The sequence below is a fragment of the Coniophora puteana genome (assembly GCF_000271625.1).
Source record: "Coniophora puteana RWD-64-598 SS2 unplaced genomic scaffold CONPUscaffold_4, whole genome shotgun sequence".
NCBI lineage: Eukaryota > Fungi > Basidiomycota > Agaricomycetes > Boletales > Coniophoraceae > Coniophora > Coniophora puteana.
The window spans coordinates 969083-986550 of NW_006913056.1; the positions used below are offsets into that span (position 1 = coordinate 969083).

Sequence of the window (17468 nt, forward strand, 5' to 3'; positions counted from 1 at the left end):
GGCTACGGTGACGTAACCCCCTAAAGCACTGCCCTTGACCTGCAGCTTGGCCGAAATCAAGGCTAAAGCACCCTCCCCGACTCGGAGCGCTCTGGTTTGACGCTCAGGAAACATTGAGACAGCCGCATGATCCTGGGACTCACACTCTACATAGGGGAGAGCCGATCTCTTGGTGTAAACTCAGGGCTCGCGATCGGTGATGCCATGGTCTTGGTTGGACGCCGCTCTTTCGCTGCCCTCCAAGAAATGAAACTACTTTCAATTCAAGCTTGCAAGTCTGAATAGGCTGTGAATATATCAACAATCGCACGTTCTACAAATCTTTGATGGGCCACATCTGAGAGGTGCGCCCCGCCTCAAGCCTTGTCAATGTGGTGATTCCAATCTTGGTTAAGCTCGATGTTAACTCAAGACAGTATATGAGGTTCTTCGGCGACGTCGGGCTTGACGCGAACGCGTGACGCTCAACTGTATCTGATCTCACTTCGCTTGGTCGGCAGACGAGGAACGAGCAGCGATTTAACTTGAACTCGGCGTTATCTCCTCGGTTTTGTGCCACTGAAGTTGATGGGGATGTTCGCCCGCTTCTTTGCAGGTAAATGTGACATATCTTGCTATTCAGATGTACCTAGGATCTTCGACGACCGCCTCGCCCTCTGTTCGTTTGCATTTGTGAACAAACATCCCGACGGGCCGAATTGATAAGGGCTGAATCCACCGAGATAAATTAAAAGCCGCGATGCAAGTCTTCATTCCTCCACTCTTCCACACTTCGTGTCGATTCATCTTTCCTACTTTGTCGCACTTTTATTTACAGCGCAGTTATGTTGAATGGCGTAGTTTTTGCTATGTCTGTCGGTCTTCTTCTTGCTGTCGGCCTTCGACGCATCACAATATTTAAAAAGCACACAAGGCAGCTCCCTTATCCACCAGGCCCTTCGCCTCTGCCTTTCGTTGGAAATCTATTCGATATTGACAACAAACAGCCGTGGATCACGTATACGAATTGGGCAGAGGAATATGGCGAGATAGTGCATGCTCAGGTCCTCGGTCAACACTATGTCATTATCAACTCTGCCCGGGCTGCTAGAGGTCTACTTGAACAAAATTCAGCGAATTACTCGGACAGGCCAGTCCTGGAAGCGTATGATTTGTATGTCTCTTATTCAACCAGTCAGAGTAGTATCGTAACTTACGATTGGCTCACCACAGGTTTGCAATGAACGTCAATACAGCCATGTTGCCGTACGGTCCGACTTGGCGCCTTCACCGCAAGCTTTTCCACCAGACGCTCCGCGCAGAAATGGTGTCTAACTACTCCGCACTGTGCTCGAACAAAGTTTGTGAGCTGGTCGCTCATATGACCAAGGACAATGCGGATACCCAGCTGTCAGATCATCTGAAAAAGTATGTCGATAGTTACTGTCGCAGAGTTCTGGTCTAACGGCAACCGTGATAGCTTTACTGCTTCAGTTATATTGGCGGTCACTTATGGATATAAGGCACTTCCAGTTGACGACCCATTCGTTGCTCGCCTACAACGTCTTTCTATGACGCTGACGAATGTCTTGTCACCTGAGCGGGCGGCTCTCCTAGCCGCGTTCCCCTTCGGTAGCTATGTTTACATCCATCGTTTTCTTCGTTTGATGAGTTCAACCATCTCCAGCCGGGCGTATTCCTATGTGGCTTCCCGGCGGAGGCTTCAAGCGAAGCGCTCTGATTTGCCGCGAAATGATCCTCGGTGCCAGGGATGTCCTCTTTGGTTCTGCCGAACGTGAACTTGTACGATGGCATTCGGCTTTCTAACCGAAGTACGCTAATGAGAGCATAGTCATCAGGTTCTAGAGAGCATTTTGTAGTCTCCGACTTTCTCTCGGGCCAATCTCCCGATCACGTCAGTCGTGACGAGCAAGCGCTGGATGAGGCCATGCGGGACGCTGCAGTTACGGTCTATATCAGCGAGTTTTGTTCATTACCTTGCTACTGACATCTTACTTACGCAATAATAGGTGGTGCTGACTCGGTGTGTCTATTCGATGACCTGCAAACACACATTAAATGGTGGTATATCTTCCCAGATGTCTGCAACACTATCGATATTCATCCTTGCCATGATACTCTATCCTGACGTCCAAAAGAGGGCACAAGAAGAAATCGATCAAATTGTCGGTCGAGACAAACTCCCCACATCGTCTCATAGGAAAGATCTGCCGTACTTGGAAGCCGTCATGCGCGAGACCCTCAGGTGGCATACCGCAGTACCTCTAGGTAATAGGAAGGGCACCAGCACCACTATTATAGCTCAATATTGACTGAGTTTCCAGGACTACCGCATATTACCACTGAAAACGACACATTCGAAGGCTATCGCATACCAAAAGGTTTGGCTAGATAGCGTCTGTCCCTGAACAAAATCGCCATAAGCTGATTACGACATAGGCGCCCTAGTTATTGCAAATGCATGGTACGTTCAAAGGTCCCGGGTTACGTTCACTGATGCTCAGGCCAGCGTCTTTACAGGGCGATGAACAAGAACGTTGCTGACTCATCGACCTTCGATCCGATGCGCCATTTCTTATCGAACGGAGAAATTGACCCGGAGAATACGTTTATCTCGAGTCCGACTTTTGGGTTCGGACGCAGGGTAGGAACGAAAATCCGTGCTTTCATCGCAGATGTTCACTTTCTGCAACTGTAGGTCTGTCCTGGTCGCTTTTTTGCAGACGAAGCAATTTGGATTGCAATGGCCACAATGCTTGCGATGCTTCGTTTTGAGAAAACGAGGGATTATGCTGGGCGAGAGATAGAAGTAAACCCGAAGTTTACATCTGGTGTCACGATGTGAGCTTCTGAACCCATGAGCTTATGGACGTATCTCACGCGTATTTGTCAGTCACCCGGAACCATTCCACTGTAAAATTGTAAAGAGATGTCCCGAGAGATTTTCCGGTTTCGATATATCGGCATAAAATTTACGCAACTGTATACAAAGGGCCAACGCAAATTCGCACTGCTGTGAGTTCCAATTCATCAAGGTGACTTTACTTGCGAAGGATCATCCGCGGAGACGGTCCTGCGTCGGAACATGTGGCCTCTGATGAAAGGTTTTAAGCATTGCGCCCAATTTCCGCGGGTAACAGTCTGAAACGATGTTACAAGGCACCCTGGTGAGTTGATGTAAACGGTTCGCGGTTTGCTCATACACATCTACACAATGTCAACATGACTCGGCGACAGTACGATACAGGTCGTCGATTGTCCCACCTGTTGGCTCAACAACCGAAATATCCTACAATGTGAATGGCTATCCCAAAGCCACTGGCCTCTGAGTCAAATCGAAGACCTACCAGGTAGGTTAGGTCTAAACACTTGTGTGTGGGAAGGTACTACTTGTTCAAACTTGAAAATCATGGTGCGATAGACGCGCATTCGATAGATGCGTGCCAGGCCTGGAACGTGAGCGTGTGAGCATCGGAGCTACATGTCCGTTGTCACATTGCAGTATCTGAGTATCTGCCAAGTTCTCTTCTCTGCGGTGCGCCTCATTGCGGCCAGCTCTATAGACCCGGATCTACATACCACTACACCAATACTATAGTCCAGGTGCTGTATGGCGTCTCGTACTTGATCGGCTTTCCGGGACGCTGCCGACGGAAATTGACTGCCTCCGACTGATGTGCGGGTACTGACAGGGCCCTGTGGTCATGTCGCAGAACATGGTAAGTAATGTGATCTACATAACCGCAGTACATCGCCACTAATCCAGATATGCCGGAGGTTGAGAAAGCTTGGAACCACACGGCGTTTTACGCCTTCGAAATCTAATCAGAACGAGGCCGTCGACTTGGGCATTATCACTTCTAACCTTGATATTCTAAGCGAAGATGATGGAACACATGAGATCATAACGACGGCCTTCACATAAGACCAGCTCGAGAAGTTGCTGGCTGCGTCTGAGAATCGAGCCTCCGCTCTATTGGGCATGGGAAGCTCGTCAAGACGATAAGGATGATCTGCCAGTGGCGCAGTTGAAGCCCGGCTACACCACACTTGCGTTGAAGATGACGGCGCCCATCATGGACGGTGCGGACTGTGTAATGCGCGGACGGAGCTGCTGAAAACAAGTCAGTGCAATCAGCATGTTTTGTTCATTTGTCAATTTATGTTTTGGCGTTTCACAGGGCCACTATTGTTTTCTTATCAAAGGCGAACTTGAGCAGAATTCGTACAGGCGCTCAAAAGCCGTGTGAACCTTCACGTTGCCGAAGTTCGTTGTTTGTTTATCGTATCTTTTGGATCAGCGAAAACTAATGCTTGTAGCATTGCGTCTTGCCGGCAAACAAGGCTCCAAGTCTCCACTAATCTAACGTTTTACCTTAACGTTGAATCTCCGTCCATTTCGTCGTTAGTAAGCCTGCCTAGATCCGTCTTCTTGAGTTTAGGAATGAACATCTCCTTAGTTCCATAGCAAACAAGATGCTACGCAACCAACGGATCATTCTTATCATCGTTTACGTTTCAGGGACTTCTGATTTCAAGGTTAGAGTTATCACCGGAGCCAGGATACCTGGGAAAGGGTGCCAGGAGCTGACTCTTGTGACCATCCCTGCCACCCCCTAAACGAGCTGGTTCTCCCGAGTATATAAAGTCGAGCGCATCGACCTCCTCGTTAACACTCGCAAATTTGCACTGTGTACTCTCAACCATGGCTGCAAACTTCTCTAGCGTCCCTATCCTCGACTACTCACTTGTCTCTGACCCGCACACGAGGCCGCTGTTTATTAAGCAGCTTCAACATGCGCTCGTTAATGTCGGGTTCCTCTACCTCAAGAACCATACGGTGCCGAAGGAATATGTAGATGCGGTAGTTGACTTTACCCCTCGTTTCTTTGACCTACCTCTGGAGATCAAGGAGAAGATTAGCTCGAAGAATTCGCCTCATTTCCTTGGGTATAGCGATCTTGGAGCAGAAATCACCAAGAGCAGGATTGACTACAGGGAGCATATTGATTTTGGTTCAGACCACGAGACTCAGTGGAAGTCAGGCGACCCTGATTACTTGCGTTGGTGGGGACAAAGCCAGGTATTTGTTGACACGTCTTACTCGGGCCGTGCTTTCTTATCTTACATTGTTACTTTCAGTGGCCTGATGAGAGTTCTTTGCCCGGCTTCAGGGCTGTAATGGAGCGGTATCTCGACGCTGTCCGGGATTTAAGCTATGAGTTTACCAGCCTGCTGGCTGAAGCGCTCGGATTGCATCCTGATGCACTAAACAAGTTCTTCGATAGAGACGAGCTGATGCTGCATCATTTGAAGGTAGTCTGAAAATTTCTTTATCTGAGATTCCAAACTTACTCTTTGCAACGTTTTAGTTAGCGAAGTATCCGGCTCCCGCGGCGGACGGATCCAATGGCGACCCTGGGGTCGGTCCCCACTACGATGCTGGCTTTTTGACTTTCGTGAGCATTATTGTTGAGTCCGGATCACGGTCGACGCTGATTTTTTTTTCCTCTTCCAATAGTTGCTACAAGCCACCCCGCACCCAGGTTTGCAGGTTCAGAATCTCTCAGGCGAATGGATCGATGCAGCGCCGATCCCTGACACCTTCGTTATCAATATTGGCAAAGGTAGTTTGCTTTCGTGGCTCAGACGCTGACTCTAATCGTGGCGTCAAATAGGGCTTGAGTTTGTCACCAGGGGGCTCGCACGGGCTACGTCCCACCGCGTTCTCTCGCCACCTGTGGGATCTACGCCTCGTTATTCAGTTCCGTTCTTCCAGAACATCAGTCTCCATGCCAGGCTGACTGATGAAATATTGGATTGTACGTTCTCGTGAGTTTCTATTGAATCATGCTCGCTAATTGCAGCCTTTCCCTCAAGTCCCGCCGGAGATACTCAAGTTGAAAGAGATCCGCGGAGACCTGGGCGAAACTGAGTGTATGTGGATAATTAAGATCTTCTTTATTTTGGACTTATTCCTCATGCAGCCATCAACTTCGCCGAGTACGACAGAGAGCCATTCGGCAAAGTGTGCCTGATTGGACGCATCAAGTAAGTCAAACTATACATAAGAGAAGCGGCGTGGCTCACGATATACATCATCGCACTAGGAGCCGCCCCGATATAGCCGCGCGTTTCTATCCCGAGCTCTTCAAGGAGCATTTTCCTGAGGGAATGCCTGGACAGTGAAGACACTCTTGACTTCCTTGCTTGGCGAAACGTCATGGACCATATTTGTTCTTCTAATGTTCTTGTTACCTTGCGATTGCGATGTGTATAATACAATTGTATAATACAATCGGTGAATATAGATCTATGTACACATCAACGTTAACTTTATGACATACGAGTGCAGCGGGAAAAGGATGCAAGCCCTTCAACACGATTAAGGTTTTCAATTGCCGGCGGATACATAGCATAAATAAAGAACCGGATCATCTGCATCAACGTTGTCCTCTTGCAAGGTCTCATGATAACTTGCGCAGGCCAGCGCAACAAATCTAGATAAGCTGTTCGTGTGAGCAGAAAATGCCAACACCAGGGGCTGTCGGACCGAAGAACCGGACTTGATTATCTGGACGCTCACCAAGTCAACACAAGACCAAGCCAACTAAGTTGGACCTTATCTTACTAGGAGACACAGTTGTTTCGCTCGTTGCTTGCTCGACTTCATTTAACTCCTTCAGCAACTTCACCTTCCGTGCTACTCCGCGACATGACGATGGCCTCTACTCCTGTTGATCTGAGCGACTTTCATCATGAATTTGGAGGCACTACTGGCAAGTGCGATCTCTGACCTATGATTAGACAAGTGCTGAGTCGTGTGCGCTATCACAGAGCTCTCGAGCGTGGCCCTTGGCGGATCCATTGTGAACGTCTCTGACGATTTCTTTGCCGCAGCGCATCATTTAATCGTGGTTGAAGTAAACAAAGCCATAGTTCTGGCGTCTATTTAAAGTACTACTCATGACATCTTTCTCAGCCAGCGCCCAGCCTGAAAGGACAGTTCGGACCCAATGGCGCTTTGTACAGTGGCTGGGAGAGCAGACGGCACAATCCTACCTTTGACTGGTGCGTCGAGAGCCATGACTTTGAATCAACGCTCATGTGCATGGCAGGTGCATTCTCAAGCTTGGAACTTCTGGCACCATCGTCGGGTTTGATGTAGATACGACTCACTTCAATGGCAAGTAACCACCCAGGGGGCATCATATCGTCTTAGATCTTATCTCGGAATGCTTAGGCAACGAGGCACCAGAGGTGTCCGTTGATGCACTCCTCAGCACTTCTGGCGAGAAACCAGGGCACGATAGTTCCGAAGTAAGCGCCATCACTTTCTATGAAATCATCTCTCATTCGCTGCAAGTGGTCGGAGATCCTCCCGAGGGTTCCACTCGGTCCTTCATCAAGACACCTTTTTAAAATCCCGGAAACCACGCGATACAACTACGTCAAACTTAATATGTACCCAGATGGGGGGATTGTACGCACACCCATCCCTTTACAATTCGCGGGAGATGATTAAGGCGCCTAACCTAGGCGCGCTTTAGAGTGTATGGCCACGTCGCATCAGTCTATCCCGATGACCCCGATGAATCATTTGACTTGGCACATGTATTTGCAGGAGGGCGTGTAGTGTTGACATCTGACCAACATTTTGGGGTGGGTAGCAATTTGCTATTGCCGGGACGGGGCAAGGACATGGGGGACGGGTGGGAGACAAAACGAAGTCGCCAGAAAGGGCACAAGGACTGGGTTATCATCAAGCTGTAAGCGCAACAGTCCGTGTCCGAACCAGCTCGCTAATTCTAGCTAGAGGTGCTCCGGGGATCCTCAGTACAACGGAAATCGATACCGCACATTTCAAAGGCAATTTCCCGGAAAGCTGCGAACTCCAAGCATTAGAAAGCCAAGAGGATGTTCCCAACGACGATCAGGCGTGGGTGACTATTCTGCCGAAAGCAAAACTCGGTCCGCATCGGCGGCATTTCTTCGAGCTGGAGAACGTCGCGGGCAAAGTCTACACCCATGTAAAGGCAACGATATATCCGGACGGAGGCATCAAGAGGGTGCGTCTTATAGGTGTGCGTGCTGATGTCTCAAAAGGAGGCCGGAAAGACACAGCGACAAGCATTGAAGGTACAGCCGATATTGTCAAGCCAGAGAAGCAAACACAGAACCACGATGCGAGAATCGTCCCGGTCCTTCCGCTGACACCAGAGGCGTTTGTGTCGTATGGAGAAGTTATCCAAGCATACACCGACTTGACTGCTGCGCCGCGCGGAACAAGGATCACTCCCGCAAATCAAGGCACGGCGAATAAATTCCACAAGCTAGCCTTGATGGAGTCGTCATATCCAAACAAAGACGCAACCCTGGGTTTGTCAGTATATAGATGCCAGCCAGTGGAGGCTACTGTGGGAGGATTTCTTGACGTGACAGTATTAGAAAGACACCCGTACACGACCCAGGCGTTTGTACCGATGGGGGGCGGTGGCCAAGAGGGCGATGAAGTTTTGAAGGACCCTGGAAACACGTACCTGGTGGTCGTGGCGAAGAACGGAGCCGATGATAAGCCAGACGCGAGCACCTTGCGTGCATTTATGGCTAGCGGGGGACAGGGAATCATGTATAAGGAGGGCCAATGGCGTAAGTGACGTTTTGGCTTTGTGGATAATACTGTGGCTGACTAGGACTGTTCGACGCAGATCAACCTATGACTGTCTTGGGAAAGGTAAGCACTTCGGTCAACTAGTTGATTCATTTCTTCGTCTTACATGAGTCGTAAAACAGTACATGGACTTTACCTGCGTTGAGACACAAATTGGAAACGGAGATCCGTCGGATTGCGAGATTGTTGAGCTGAAGGAGGATCAGGCAGTGAAGCTGAAGCTGCCGACTTACTGAGTTCATCACTTGTACGAACCTATTTATCAAGAACAATATGGAATATCCATCACGACGTACCCATGAATCCTATCTCTTCCGTTAAGCTAGCTATATTCAACACAATATTTTCACTGGTCAATGAGGGTGTTGTGCTGTGTGGGTCCGCTGTAGAAATGTTGTCTGAGCTTCCCGAATTTATATGTTAGCGGAGTTTAAATTTGGGGTTTCCCTTGCCGACAAACTGGTCTCTGGCAGGGGCTCTGAGCCACTTCCTCTCTTCTTCTCTTGTTCACTCTCGGCTCACGTCTGCCACACACCTCAACATGGAAACGAAGAAGAGGCACTTTGCTGGTGATGGAGAGCTATCGCAGTCCAAGAAGCGGGCAGTCTCTGGTGTGAACGGTCTCCCGGAACCCAAAGGTGCAGACCAGGCTGCGCCTGAAGCTGACAAGATAGAGGTAAACTTCCAGAGACTGTAGAGTGTGTATGTGTGTGTCGTGACGAAGGGCTCTTGAACAGCTGTTTCGTAAGGATGCCATCTTTCGACGTATGAGACACTATTCGCGGGAGAATGAGAAGAGTCAGATGCGCATTGCCCAGCTTGAGCAACGCAAGTCTACGTGCGAAGCAGGGCTCATGGCTATGGCGGCCTGCTGGGAACAGGTAAAGAATAGTACCAACCTTAAGCGAGTCGCAGAACACTGACTTAATTCTTGCGTAGTTGGTGAACACCATCCATGCGCTCACACCTCAAGAGCAGTTGTCGGTAGAAGATATGCAGACGGACGGTGCGTCATCTGTCTCTTTGCCAAGTATCGCATCTCAATTTTCATTATAGACCTCTTTGAACTATCCAAGCATGTCTCTTCTGACTCAAGTCTCAAAGTAGCATTGGAGAAAAACATGCTCGCCACGCAGAAGCTTGTCACGAGCTTCATGAAGATGGGTCACCAACCGCCCGCAGCCTCACATCACGCCACACTCATCCAGAAATCACAGCGCGAGGTGAGCCACAAGCTTATTCCCTCCTCATCCCTCGTGCTTAACGCTTATCAGTGTTCTGCTCTCCGCTCTCAACTAGCTTTGGTACAGACGAAGCTAGAAGGCCTCGAAGACCAGAACCAGAAGTATCAGGAAGAGCTTACTGCTGCTGAGATGAGGATAGACAGACTACAGAGCTCAGTTGTCGCAGAAACGTTGGTTGGGAAGCCTAAGGAGGGGAAAGAAGAGCCTAAAGACGAAAAGGGGAAGTCGCCCCCGCGTCAAGCACACTCGCCACCGGTAGGTCTTGTACGTTGCTTCCTTTCTGATCATTCACCTTACACACTTCTCACAGAAGGAGAATGGTTATGATCGTGACCCAGAACTCGAGCGATCTCTCCGTAGCGACATTGAGCAACGCGATCAAGAAATACTGAAGTTGCGGAGTGAGAGGTCAACACTTGCTGATGAGAATATCCGCCTAAAAGTCGAGGTGTGTGTATGACCAGTCTTGAGCAATCTGTGATCTGATGCCTACACAATGCAAAATCAGGCCCAATCGCCATCGGAAGAGGCGATACTACAATGTCCTGCCGTCAAATACCTTCAGGAGCGTGTAGCACGCGCTGAGGCGGTGCATGCGCAAAGTCATGGCGAACTGCAGAAACAGCGTGACGAACTGGATAAGCTGAAAGCGTCTCGGGTTGATTTTGAGGAGACATTGCGGGTAAGTTCTCAAGATTTAGGCGTGTTTTCTTTTATCAAGTCACTTGCAATAGACGGAAGTGCGGAAGGAAGTGCAAGAGGCGAAAGCCAGCTTTGACAAAGCTCAGGATGACATACAACGGCTCCGAGCAGCTCGGGACAGCCTAACGTCAACAGTGCAGTCATACAAGCACAAAGAAAGCGTGAAGATGAGGTCCGTGGACGACCTGAAGGCGCTTGTTGATGCACGTTCGGTGCGTGCGTCTGAGAGATTGACTATAATGTGGTTTATTAACAGCACATTATCAGGAGCGTATCAAGGTGCTTCAGTCGGAGGTGGCACGATGCAAGGCTCGCATTGCTGGACAAGAAGGCCATGCAGACCTGATGCGGTTCTTCTTCGAAGGCAAGGTCGAAGACGTGGACTATGTCTCTGAGCTTGAGCGAAAGCTCAAGTGAGTTCCTCTCTGTGATCGCCGTATATACGTCATCGCTGATCGGGCCACGTGCTCATCTATGTTTGAAATTCAGGGACGCTCAATCGAAGCTCGCTGCGCACGAGGAGACGCTCGCATCATTCAACGTGTCCAATCCCGATGTCGCGGCACACGCCGTGTCTGAGGCTGCTGCGCGACAGCAGTTGGCTGATGCCCGGGCCGAGCTGGATCGCTACCGTTCGATGATCGGAGCAGCTGCCTCTAGTGTCTCGCCTAGCTTGCTCGAAGAGAAGGATGAAGAGCTAAATAGGCTCAGGTTGAGTATGGAGGAGCGCGAGCAGGCGGAGAAGACGCTTTATGCTGAACTGGATCAGCTCTCAACACAGTGGGAGGGTCTCGATGCTCGGGTCAAGACCCAGACACAGCAGCTGAAGGGATGGGAAGAGAGGCTGGCGAAGGCGGTCAATGATGTAAGTATACAGCGTCATTTCTTAGGCGCATCTCTGACAATATCTTGGGTACATAGAAAGGAAGGATGGAGACGAAATACTTCGCTATCCTCAAAGAGAAAGAGGCGGGAGAGGCAGAACGAAAGACCAGTGCACGGCACGGCGAGAAGCAGACGAAGGCAATTGAGAAAATGCAGGAATCGGAGCGTAGCCTAATCATGCAAATCGTGCGCCCCAATTTACTCCTGCTGGTTATGCTTCTTACGAGCTGCTCCCCGTCCCACAGGCCGAATGCGAGAAGGAGAACACTACGCTGAAGCGAACGCTAGACAATCAGAAGGAGATCTTGCAGAGGCTCGATATGGAGTGCAAGGCGGCGCAGGGACGCCAGACTACTGACCACGAGCGCATGCGTTCGGTGAGTAACTCAAATTTTAACCAACGTAATGGCATGGAGTACTGAGCGGGCAGCAGATGCAAGCGGCGATGATGGCTGAACTCAACAACGAGCGCCAGAAGTCTGCACATGCAAAGAAAGTCGAGGCAGACCTTGTCAGCACCCGCAAAGAGCTAGAGGCGGCGCGTGAACGGGAGAACGAACGAGAGAGGGAAGGGAGTAGAGGGAAGGGGCGCGAGAAGGAACGGGGGATGAGCGACGTTGAGAAGGCCATGGTATGTGTTCGTCATTAATGCGTCGGAGAACATCTTTGCTGATGAACTTGACAGAAAATCATCAACTGCTCAAACTGCAAACTCCGACCAAGAGAAGTCGCACTCACAAAGTGCATGCACAGTACGTGTCCTTAACATCGCATATTTGGGTGTTTATTGACGTCCAAAAGCTTTCTGCAAAGAGTGTGTCGACGCACGGATTTCAACACGTCAGAGACGATGTCCTCATTGTAACCTTGGATTTGCACAGAGCGATGTTGAGACGGTATATTGGCAATAAGGCATCTCTTGGACTATGGGCGGATGGTTGGAGGATACTGTATATGCGCGTTTTATGTTGGTTATGCTCGCATACATGCTGCCGTCAGTCGTTTGCGGTTGACTCTCGTTTGCTCTATGACCACCGCGTGTCTTTTAATAGCTTAGTCTTAGTATCTTATTCTTTTTATTTGACCTCACCCCTCTCATACATTCACTGCACACACCTTCCATCTGCTTGTCTGTCTGTCTGTCCACCTGAGATGGAATGGTCTAGTATTCTGGGTGGCTATTAAGTATATGCTGAAAAAGCAAGTATGACGGCCATGATGATAGCGTAAACGTAGATATGCAAGAGTAAACCCATTGGAAAGTAGGCAGCTGAAGGACGTTAACGTCTGACCCAAGCACGCTGAACAATATATCAGTATGAGGTTTCGACAAGTAAAATCAGACACGAAACGTACGCGCTTGCGAGCCTTCTCAAGGCCAGTCTTCTTCCTCTCAACCATACGAGGATCACGTCTAAGCAGTTTAGCTGGGAAAGTCGCGTCAGTCGCAAAATAAGGTAATATACAATACTGGCACACACCTTTCTTGAGGATATCCTTGATTTCCTGCCGCGCGTCGTGCACTACAATGCCCTTGGAGATGGCGTGCGCAATGGCACCGCTCTGGCCAGACAGACCGCCTCCACGAACGATGGCGAAGATGTTGTATGCGGGGAGACTGCCGGTGAGCGTGAGGGGCCGGACGATGCGGGCACGGTCGGTAGGGTTCTGGAAGTACTCGTGGATGGGGATATTATTCACGAGGACCTCGGCGAGCTTGACTGGGGGTGCGCTCTGTGCTGGGGAGGACAAGATGGGTGCGGCAGCGAGGGCTGTAGAGGCGGGTTCGGAGGTGCGGTCGGCGGAGGAGCCGAAGAGGGCGTCGATGTCGTTATTCACAGATGCCTGGGCTGGTGTAGGAGGAGGAGCAACAGTTTCAGACGCTGGTGCTGACGTGGAGGCGGAGGCATCGTGTTGAACGGGAATCATCCACACACGGGCTGAGCTTGTCTTTCTACGCCCGACGGTGTAACTGCGGCCGTGCTCGTCAAGAGGGCGCTCCTTGCGCTTGCGGTTGGTCACCGCGTCGAGGTTACGATGCTCGAAGGAGGTGAGGACGTCCGAGATGCCCACGGCGAGCTCAAGAGAGCCGGCTGTCCAGGCAATTCGGCGACATTCATGCAGCTGGTCGAGGACGCTGGTGATGCTCTTGTAGCGGGTGTTGGAGAGAGGGGTGCTCATAACGTCCGAGAGGTCGCCCCGCGTTCGCCACATGGACGGCATCGGGCGAAGAGCATCTCGGGCAAAGGGAGGGAGGGGGAGGAGGCATTGGGACCTGAGGGCGCGCCTGGAGAGGGAAAGGGCCTGGTTGAGCTCATAGAGTTGGTCGTAGTATGCTGGCCGGACCGTGAAGAACGAGGGAGACTCGGGGCGAGGTTTTTGAGGCGCCGAGGCCGGGGCGACGTTGGCGAGCTGGGCGGGGGGAACGTAGGGGCGGGCAGTGGACGCGTAACCGCGTATTGCGGGACGGGCAAGGAGTTGTAGGCCCCGCATTGTACCAGCACAGACGCGTTACTTGCAGCTGCAGCGGCGGACAGGAAAAAAGCAAGTCGGAGGCAAAGTGACAGTGGGTGCCAGAGGTCCTAGAAGAAGCTTCGGTAAAGACTGCCAATTCGGGGCAGTCGGTACGCGCAGCGCGACTACGGGGTCCCACTACCTCATCCCTCGCAGCGGGCTGCCAACTTGTACATCACCTGAGGTATGTTTCTCATTTCTAATTGTCGGGATCGGCATGTCTAAAAAATGCGATGCTTATGAGAAATCTTTGTCTTAGGCCCAAACATGAGCACCAGTCTTGATGGCTCGTCCAACTTCTCCGGCGCCTTAGCCACCTGGAAATGTGCGTGGCCGTAACCTGTATTCATTCCTGGACTTATCTGCATATACGCCTATAGCTGTCAACCTAGCGGATCTTCAGAAGACTCTCGACGCACAAGGAATTGAAATCGTAGACAACCAGAAGGAGAGTGTTGTGGGACGCAAAGCACTCGCTGACCGCACCAAGGGTGTGTATCCCTCGTCATACTGCATAACCTGCTAGCCATTCAACGCGCACACAGAATTCAAGAAGATCTCGGATGAAGAGAAACTCAATGCATTCAAGGGCCTCCTCAAATGTGTGTCTTTGGTTATTGCATGCATGTTCTCGATTCAGTTACCATCCTGACTCTTTGCTCCACCGACGCGGTTCTATCTCTGGCACGTCCTCACTTATTAGCATACCAATCGGAAATCGACGCCCTCACGAAGCGCTCGAAGACAGCAGAGAACGCGTTTCTCCACGTCTACAAAGTGTTAGCGGAAGCACCTGATCCATATCCCTTGCTGGAGGCTGCTGTTGTACGTTGCTTGAGCAAGCCTTGGATGTGCTCATCATTTCTGTCGTGATTAATCTTATTCTGTGGCTTCCATCAGGACCAAACCGCACACCTCTCTGCTTTACCTCAGCTCGAGGCTGAGGTCGCCCGCCTCAAATCTGAGAATGCCGAGCTCAAGAAGAAGGCAGCCGACTCTGGGCCAGCAGAAGCGGCGCGCAAACGTGCTGAGGCGCGTGTCAGCACGCTGGAGACCAAGGTTTGTTTTGCGTTTTGCGTTGCTAGGTGTCGTAGGCGCTTACTTGCTGTTTCTCCCTTAGATGGAGGAGATGATCCACGACAAAGTAGTGCAGAAAGAGAATGAACTCAATGCTGCATACGACGAGCGGATGCGCAACTACGAGGAAAGGTGAGTATTGACATGGTATCATAGCAAAGCAGTGCTGATACCGCGTTCGTAGGGAGCAGGACCTGCAGAAGCATGTCACGCTGTTCAAGAACCAATTGCGCGACCTGCGCACGTCAAATGAGAGCAACCAAGCTAAGTTGTTCGATCAAAGCCAGCGTATGGGTGCGTACATCGAAGCATGTCCATTCATATATCTGTTCTCATGTTGAATTGTCGCGCCCATTTCCTTTCTGATCCTGGACAATGCCTTCACGGGCCCTATCATACAGACCAGGAGGTCGTATCACGGCTCGCGGAGGCCGACATGATCATGGCGGACCTCGAACGTGCCAACAGCAGAGTCGCTTTGGTCGAGCAGCGTAACGTACGCTTTCATTTCTTGGCGCTATCTCCTCGCTCATAATCGTAATGAACAGGAGGCTCTTCGTGCGGAGATTGAAGCGATGCGCAGTGGGAGCGAGACCAGCGAGCAGTGAGCACATTCGTTCACATCAGTGTTCGGGAATATTCCTCATTACCTGTGGATGCGCATGTACAGCGTTCGGTCTCTCACAGCACAGCTCGAATCGGTTACAGAATCATACGACCGCTTACAGGCATCGCTAGATACACAACGAGCCTCCGCAACTGAGGTCGAGCAAGATACCCGCAGACGCGTCGACGCATTCACCAAGGAGCTCACTGAGCGGGTCGGTGACTTGACATCACCGGAAACACCGATATCTGACTTTCTGTAGGATCGAGAGATTGAAAGCCTCAAAAGTAAGCTCAAGACATGCGCAGACTACGACGAGGTGAAGCGAGAGCTCGAAATCATGAAGGTGCGTATAATGTCTACAAGAGACGTCACCTCAATTCCTGATTATGCTTCGGTTGCAGTACGTCGAATTCGCGGGCTTGAATGACGACCCCGAAGATTCAGAGGATGGGGATGGAGATGCATGGGGCGACTCCATGGCGGGCACGCCAAACGGCCTGGATGGCAAACTCGCGCTGCCGAATCCGAATGCGGACAAGGCGAACGCGCAGCGTGGCAGGTCTCTGGAAGTCTTACTGGCCACAAAGAACAAGCGGATGCTAGAGGAGCTTACGCGGTTCCGGGTAAGTCACGATTGGGAATTTCTCGCTGCGAATGATGAAATCGATACACGTCCCCTGTAGATTATACATGCGGAACTGGAAGAATCCCTTCGTGGTGCTCGGGAGGAGCTCACAATCGCTCAGGGAGAACTTGAGAAGCAGCGTACGCTAAACGACAAGCTCGAGGATGACCTACTGAAGATGGATGCGGGTGCGAGCAAGACCACAAACAACGGCGATGCGAGTGTTCGTCCGACTCCGGGGCGGGCTTCTGGATCGGCGGACGATGTGCTTGGGGATTTAGATCTAGGCAAGAAGAGTACGGTGAGTTGGTCACGGATGATGTGGATAAATAATCTTCTCCGCCTACTATCTACAAGGATTAACCTTCTGTGCCTATGCAGGATTCGGGGGCACGCGGAACGACGATACCGTTCGCCTCTGCAGCAGATACATCTATCTTACCAATTGTCACAAGCCAACGTGATCGTTTCCGACAGCGAAATGCCGAGCTCGAGGAGGTGCGTGTTTTGCCTATACTTACAACGTTGGTGGCCTCAACATTCTGCAAAACATTCAGGAGCTCCGCAAGCAGTTCAGCATTATTTCCGAGCTGCGCACGGACATCAAGTCGTTGCAGGGCGATAACTTGAAGCTGTACGAGAAAGTGCGGTACATGCAGAGCTACCGGGACGACTCGACAACGCAGCTCGATCCGCTGGGAGGCTCCTCATCATCAACAGGCGGCCGAGCGAGTAGTAGCCGCAACGGCGACGACATGGGCAAGTGGCGGGCGCGGTACGAGGAGAGCATGAACCCGTTCGAGGCGTTCAGAGGCCGGGTACGACTCATTATGATTTTTGCTCTTGAAGGAGAGGCTCATTAATGTGCAAACAGGAAGCAACGCGTGCCTACGAAGCGCTGAATCCCATCGAACGGGGTGTCCTTATGCTTACGCGGGCGATTTTGGCAAATCGCCGGACAAGGACGGCGTTTATCTGTTATGCAGCAGTGCTGCATGTGCTGGTGATGTTTACGACGTACGAATGTGCATTTGCGGGACCTCAGCTACAGACGCGGCCAAGCCCTTATGGGACATAAATGGCCTTTCTTTGATTAAATTACACTTACAGCAATATATTACAATGCTCTCCTGATATAGT

General features: G+C 50.9%; 6 protein-coding genes across 6 annotated transcripts; 5 read left to right on the plus strand and 1 right to left on the minus strand.

The window, feature by feature from the left end:
- The first annotated feature begins 433 nt into the window (after positions 1-433).
- CONPUDRAFT_121106 (cytochrome P450) lies at positions 434-2986 on the plus strand. Its single transcript, XM_007768627.1, has 12 exons — positions 434-1133; positions 1184-1407; positions 1460-1611; positions 1667-1782; positions 1832-1958; positions 2010-2023; positions 2079-2268; positions 2325-2381; positions 2440-2464; positions 2521-2644; positions 2699-2841; positions 2894-2986. The coding sequence occupies exons 1-12, from the start codon at positions 825-827 to the stop codon at positions 2967-2969; spliced, it is 1557 nt and encodes a 518-aa protein (XP_007766817.1). The 5' UTR covers positions 434-824; the 3' UTR covers positions 2970-2986.
- A 785-nt stretch (positions 2987-3771) lies between these two features.
- CONPUDRAFT_142990 (Clavaminate synthase-like protein) lies at positions 3772-6325 on the plus strand. The gene is made up of 11 exons (XM_007768628.1): positions 3772-4124; positions 4182-4267; positions 4321-4408; positions 4461-5083; positions 5143-5316; positions 5373-5459; positions 5522-5627; positions 5679-5822; positions 5881-5937; positions 5988-6051; positions 6111-6325. The coding sequence occupies exons 4-11, from the start codon at positions 4706-4708 to the stop codon at positions 6187-6189; spliced, it is 1089 nt and encodes a 362-aa protein (XP_007766818.1). The 5' UTR covers positions 3772-4124; positions 4182-4267; positions 4321-4408; positions 4461-4705; the 3' UTR covers positions 6190-6325.
- Positions 6326-6632: 307 nt separating this feature from the next.
- CONPUDRAFT_136102 (Allantoicase) lies at positions 6633-9008 on the plus strand. Its single transcript, XM_007768629.1, has 8 exons — positions 6633-6779; positions 6838-6923; positions 6983-7071; positions 7119-7186; positions 7244-7320; positions 7367-7483; positions 7540-7769; positions 7817-9008. Exons 1-8 carry the CDS (start codon positions 6716-6718, stop codon positions 8655-8657), a joined length of 1572 nt encoding a protein of 523 aa, XP_007766819.1. The 5' UTR covers positions 6633-6715; the 3' UTR covers positions 8658-9008.
- Positions 9009-9188: 180 nt separating this feature from the next.
- Positions 9189-12617, plus strand: CONPUDRAFT_136103 (uncharacterized protein). The gene is made up of 15 exons (XM_007768630.1): positions 9189-9347; positions 9409-9552; positions 9611-9677; positions 9728-9894; positions 9946-10179; positions 10232-10363; positions 10424-10597; positions 10650-10829; positions 10885-11030; positions 11107-11482; positions 11539-11688; positions 11748-11879; positions 11936-12133; positions 12188-12254; positions 12304-12617. Exons 1-15 carry the CDS (start codon positions 9213-9215, stop codon positions 12411-12413), a joined length of 2412 nt encoding a protein of 803 aa, XP_007766820.1. The 5' UTR covers positions 9189-9212; the 3' UTR covers positions 12414-12617.
- Positions 12618-12718: 101 nt separating this feature from the next.
- Positions 12719-14032, minus strand: CONPUDRAFT_101324 (uncharacterized protein). Its single transcript, XM_007768631.1, has 3 exons — positions 12984-14032; positions 12859-12929; positions 12719-12803 (listed from the first exon to the last, which is right to left on the minus strand). The coding sequence occupies exons 1-3, from the start codon at positions 13993-13995 to the stop codon at positions 12783-12785; spliced, it is 1104 nt and encodes a 367-aa protein (XP_007766821.1). The 5' UTR covers positions 13996-14032; the 3' UTR covers positions 12719-12782.
- Positions 14033-14283: 251 nt separating this feature from the next.
- CONPUDRAFT_71560 (uncharacterized protein) lies at positions 14284-17406 on the plus strand (the record flags this gene model as incomplete). Its single annotated transcript, XM_007768247.1, has 16 exons — positions 14284-14341; positions 14397-14507; positions 14562-14618; positions 14657-14841; positions 14917-15075; positions 15137-15225; positions 15278-15387; positions 15495-15589; positions 15642-15697; positions 15764-15914; positions 15963-16046; positions 16105-16326; positions 16387-16629; positions 16710-16826; positions 16886-17146; positions 17203-17406. 16 exons carry the CDS (start codon positions 14284-14286, stop codon positions 17404-17406), a joined length of 2202 nt encoding a protein of 733 aa, XP_007766437.1.
- Positions 17407-17468: the final 62 nt, after the last annotated feature.

Excerpts from the sequence above, each read along its gene's own strand:
- CONPUDRAFT_136102 (XM_007768629.1), top strand. The coding sequence starts at position 6,716 with ATGACGATGGCCTCTACTCCTGTTGATCTGAGCGACTTTCATCATGAA. Across the intron at positions 7,072-7,118 it reads CACAATCCTACCTTTGACTG|GTGCATTCTCAAGCTTGGAA; the intron begins GTGCGTCGAGAG and ends TGTGCATGGCAG. Across the intron at positions 7,187-7,243 it reads AGATACGACTCACTTCAATG|GCAACGAGGCACCAGAGGTG; the intron begins GCAAGTAACCAC and ends CGGAATGCTTAG.
- CONPUDRAFT_101324 (XM_007768631.1), bottom strand. The coding sequence starts at position 13,995 with ATGCGGGGCCTACAACTCCTTGCCCGTCCCGCAATACGCGGTTACGCG. Across the intron at positions 12,930-12,983 it reads CAAGGATATCCTCAAGAAAG|CTAAACTGCTTAGACGTGAT; the intron begins GTGTGTGCCAGT and ends CGACTTTCCCAG. Across the intron at positions 12,804-12,858 it reads TTGAGAAGGCTCGCAAGCGC|CGTGCTTGGGTCAGACGTTA; the intron begins GTACGTTTCGTG and ends TATATTGTTCAG.
- CONPUDRAFT_136103 (XM_007768630.1), top strand. The coding sequence starts at position 9,213 with ATGGAAACGAAGAAGAGGCACTTTGCTGGTGATGGAGAGCTATCGCAG. Across the intron at positions 9,895-9,945 it reads TCCAGAAATCACAGCGCGAG|TGTTCTGCTCTCCGCTCTCA; the intron begins GTGAGCCACAAG and ends AACGCTTATCAG. Across the intron at positions 11,689-11,747 it reads GTAGCCTAATCATGCAAATC|GCCGAATGCGAGAAGGAGAA; the intron begins GTGCGCCCCAAT and ends CCCGTCCCACAG.
- CONPUDRAFT_121106 (XM_007768627.1), top strand. The coding sequence starts at position 825 with ATGTTGAATGGCGTAGTTTTTGCTATGTCTGTCGGTCTTCTTCTTGCT. Across the intron at positions 1,612-1,666 it reads CCTAGCCGCGTTCCCCTTCG|CCGGGCGTATTCCTATGTGG; the intron begins GTAGCTATGTTT and ends AACCATCTCCAG. Across the intron at positions 2,382-2,439 it reads AGGCTATCGCATACCAAAAG|GCGCCCTAGTTATTGCAAAT; the intron begins GTTTGGCTAGAT and ends ATTACGACATAG.
- CONPUDRAFT_142990 (XM_007768628.1), top strand. The coding sequence starts at position 4,706 with ATGGCTGCAAACTTCTCTAGCGTCCCTATCCTCGACTACTCACTTGTC. Across the intron at positions 5,084-5,142 it reads GTTGGTGGGGACAAAGCCAG|TGGCCTGATGAGAGTTCTTT; the intron begins GTATTTGTTGAC and ends TGTTACTTTCAG. Across the intron at positions 6,052-6,110 it reads TGCCTGATTGGACGCATCAA|GAGCCGCCCCGATATAGCCG; the intron begins GTAAGTCAAACT and ends TCATCGCACTAG.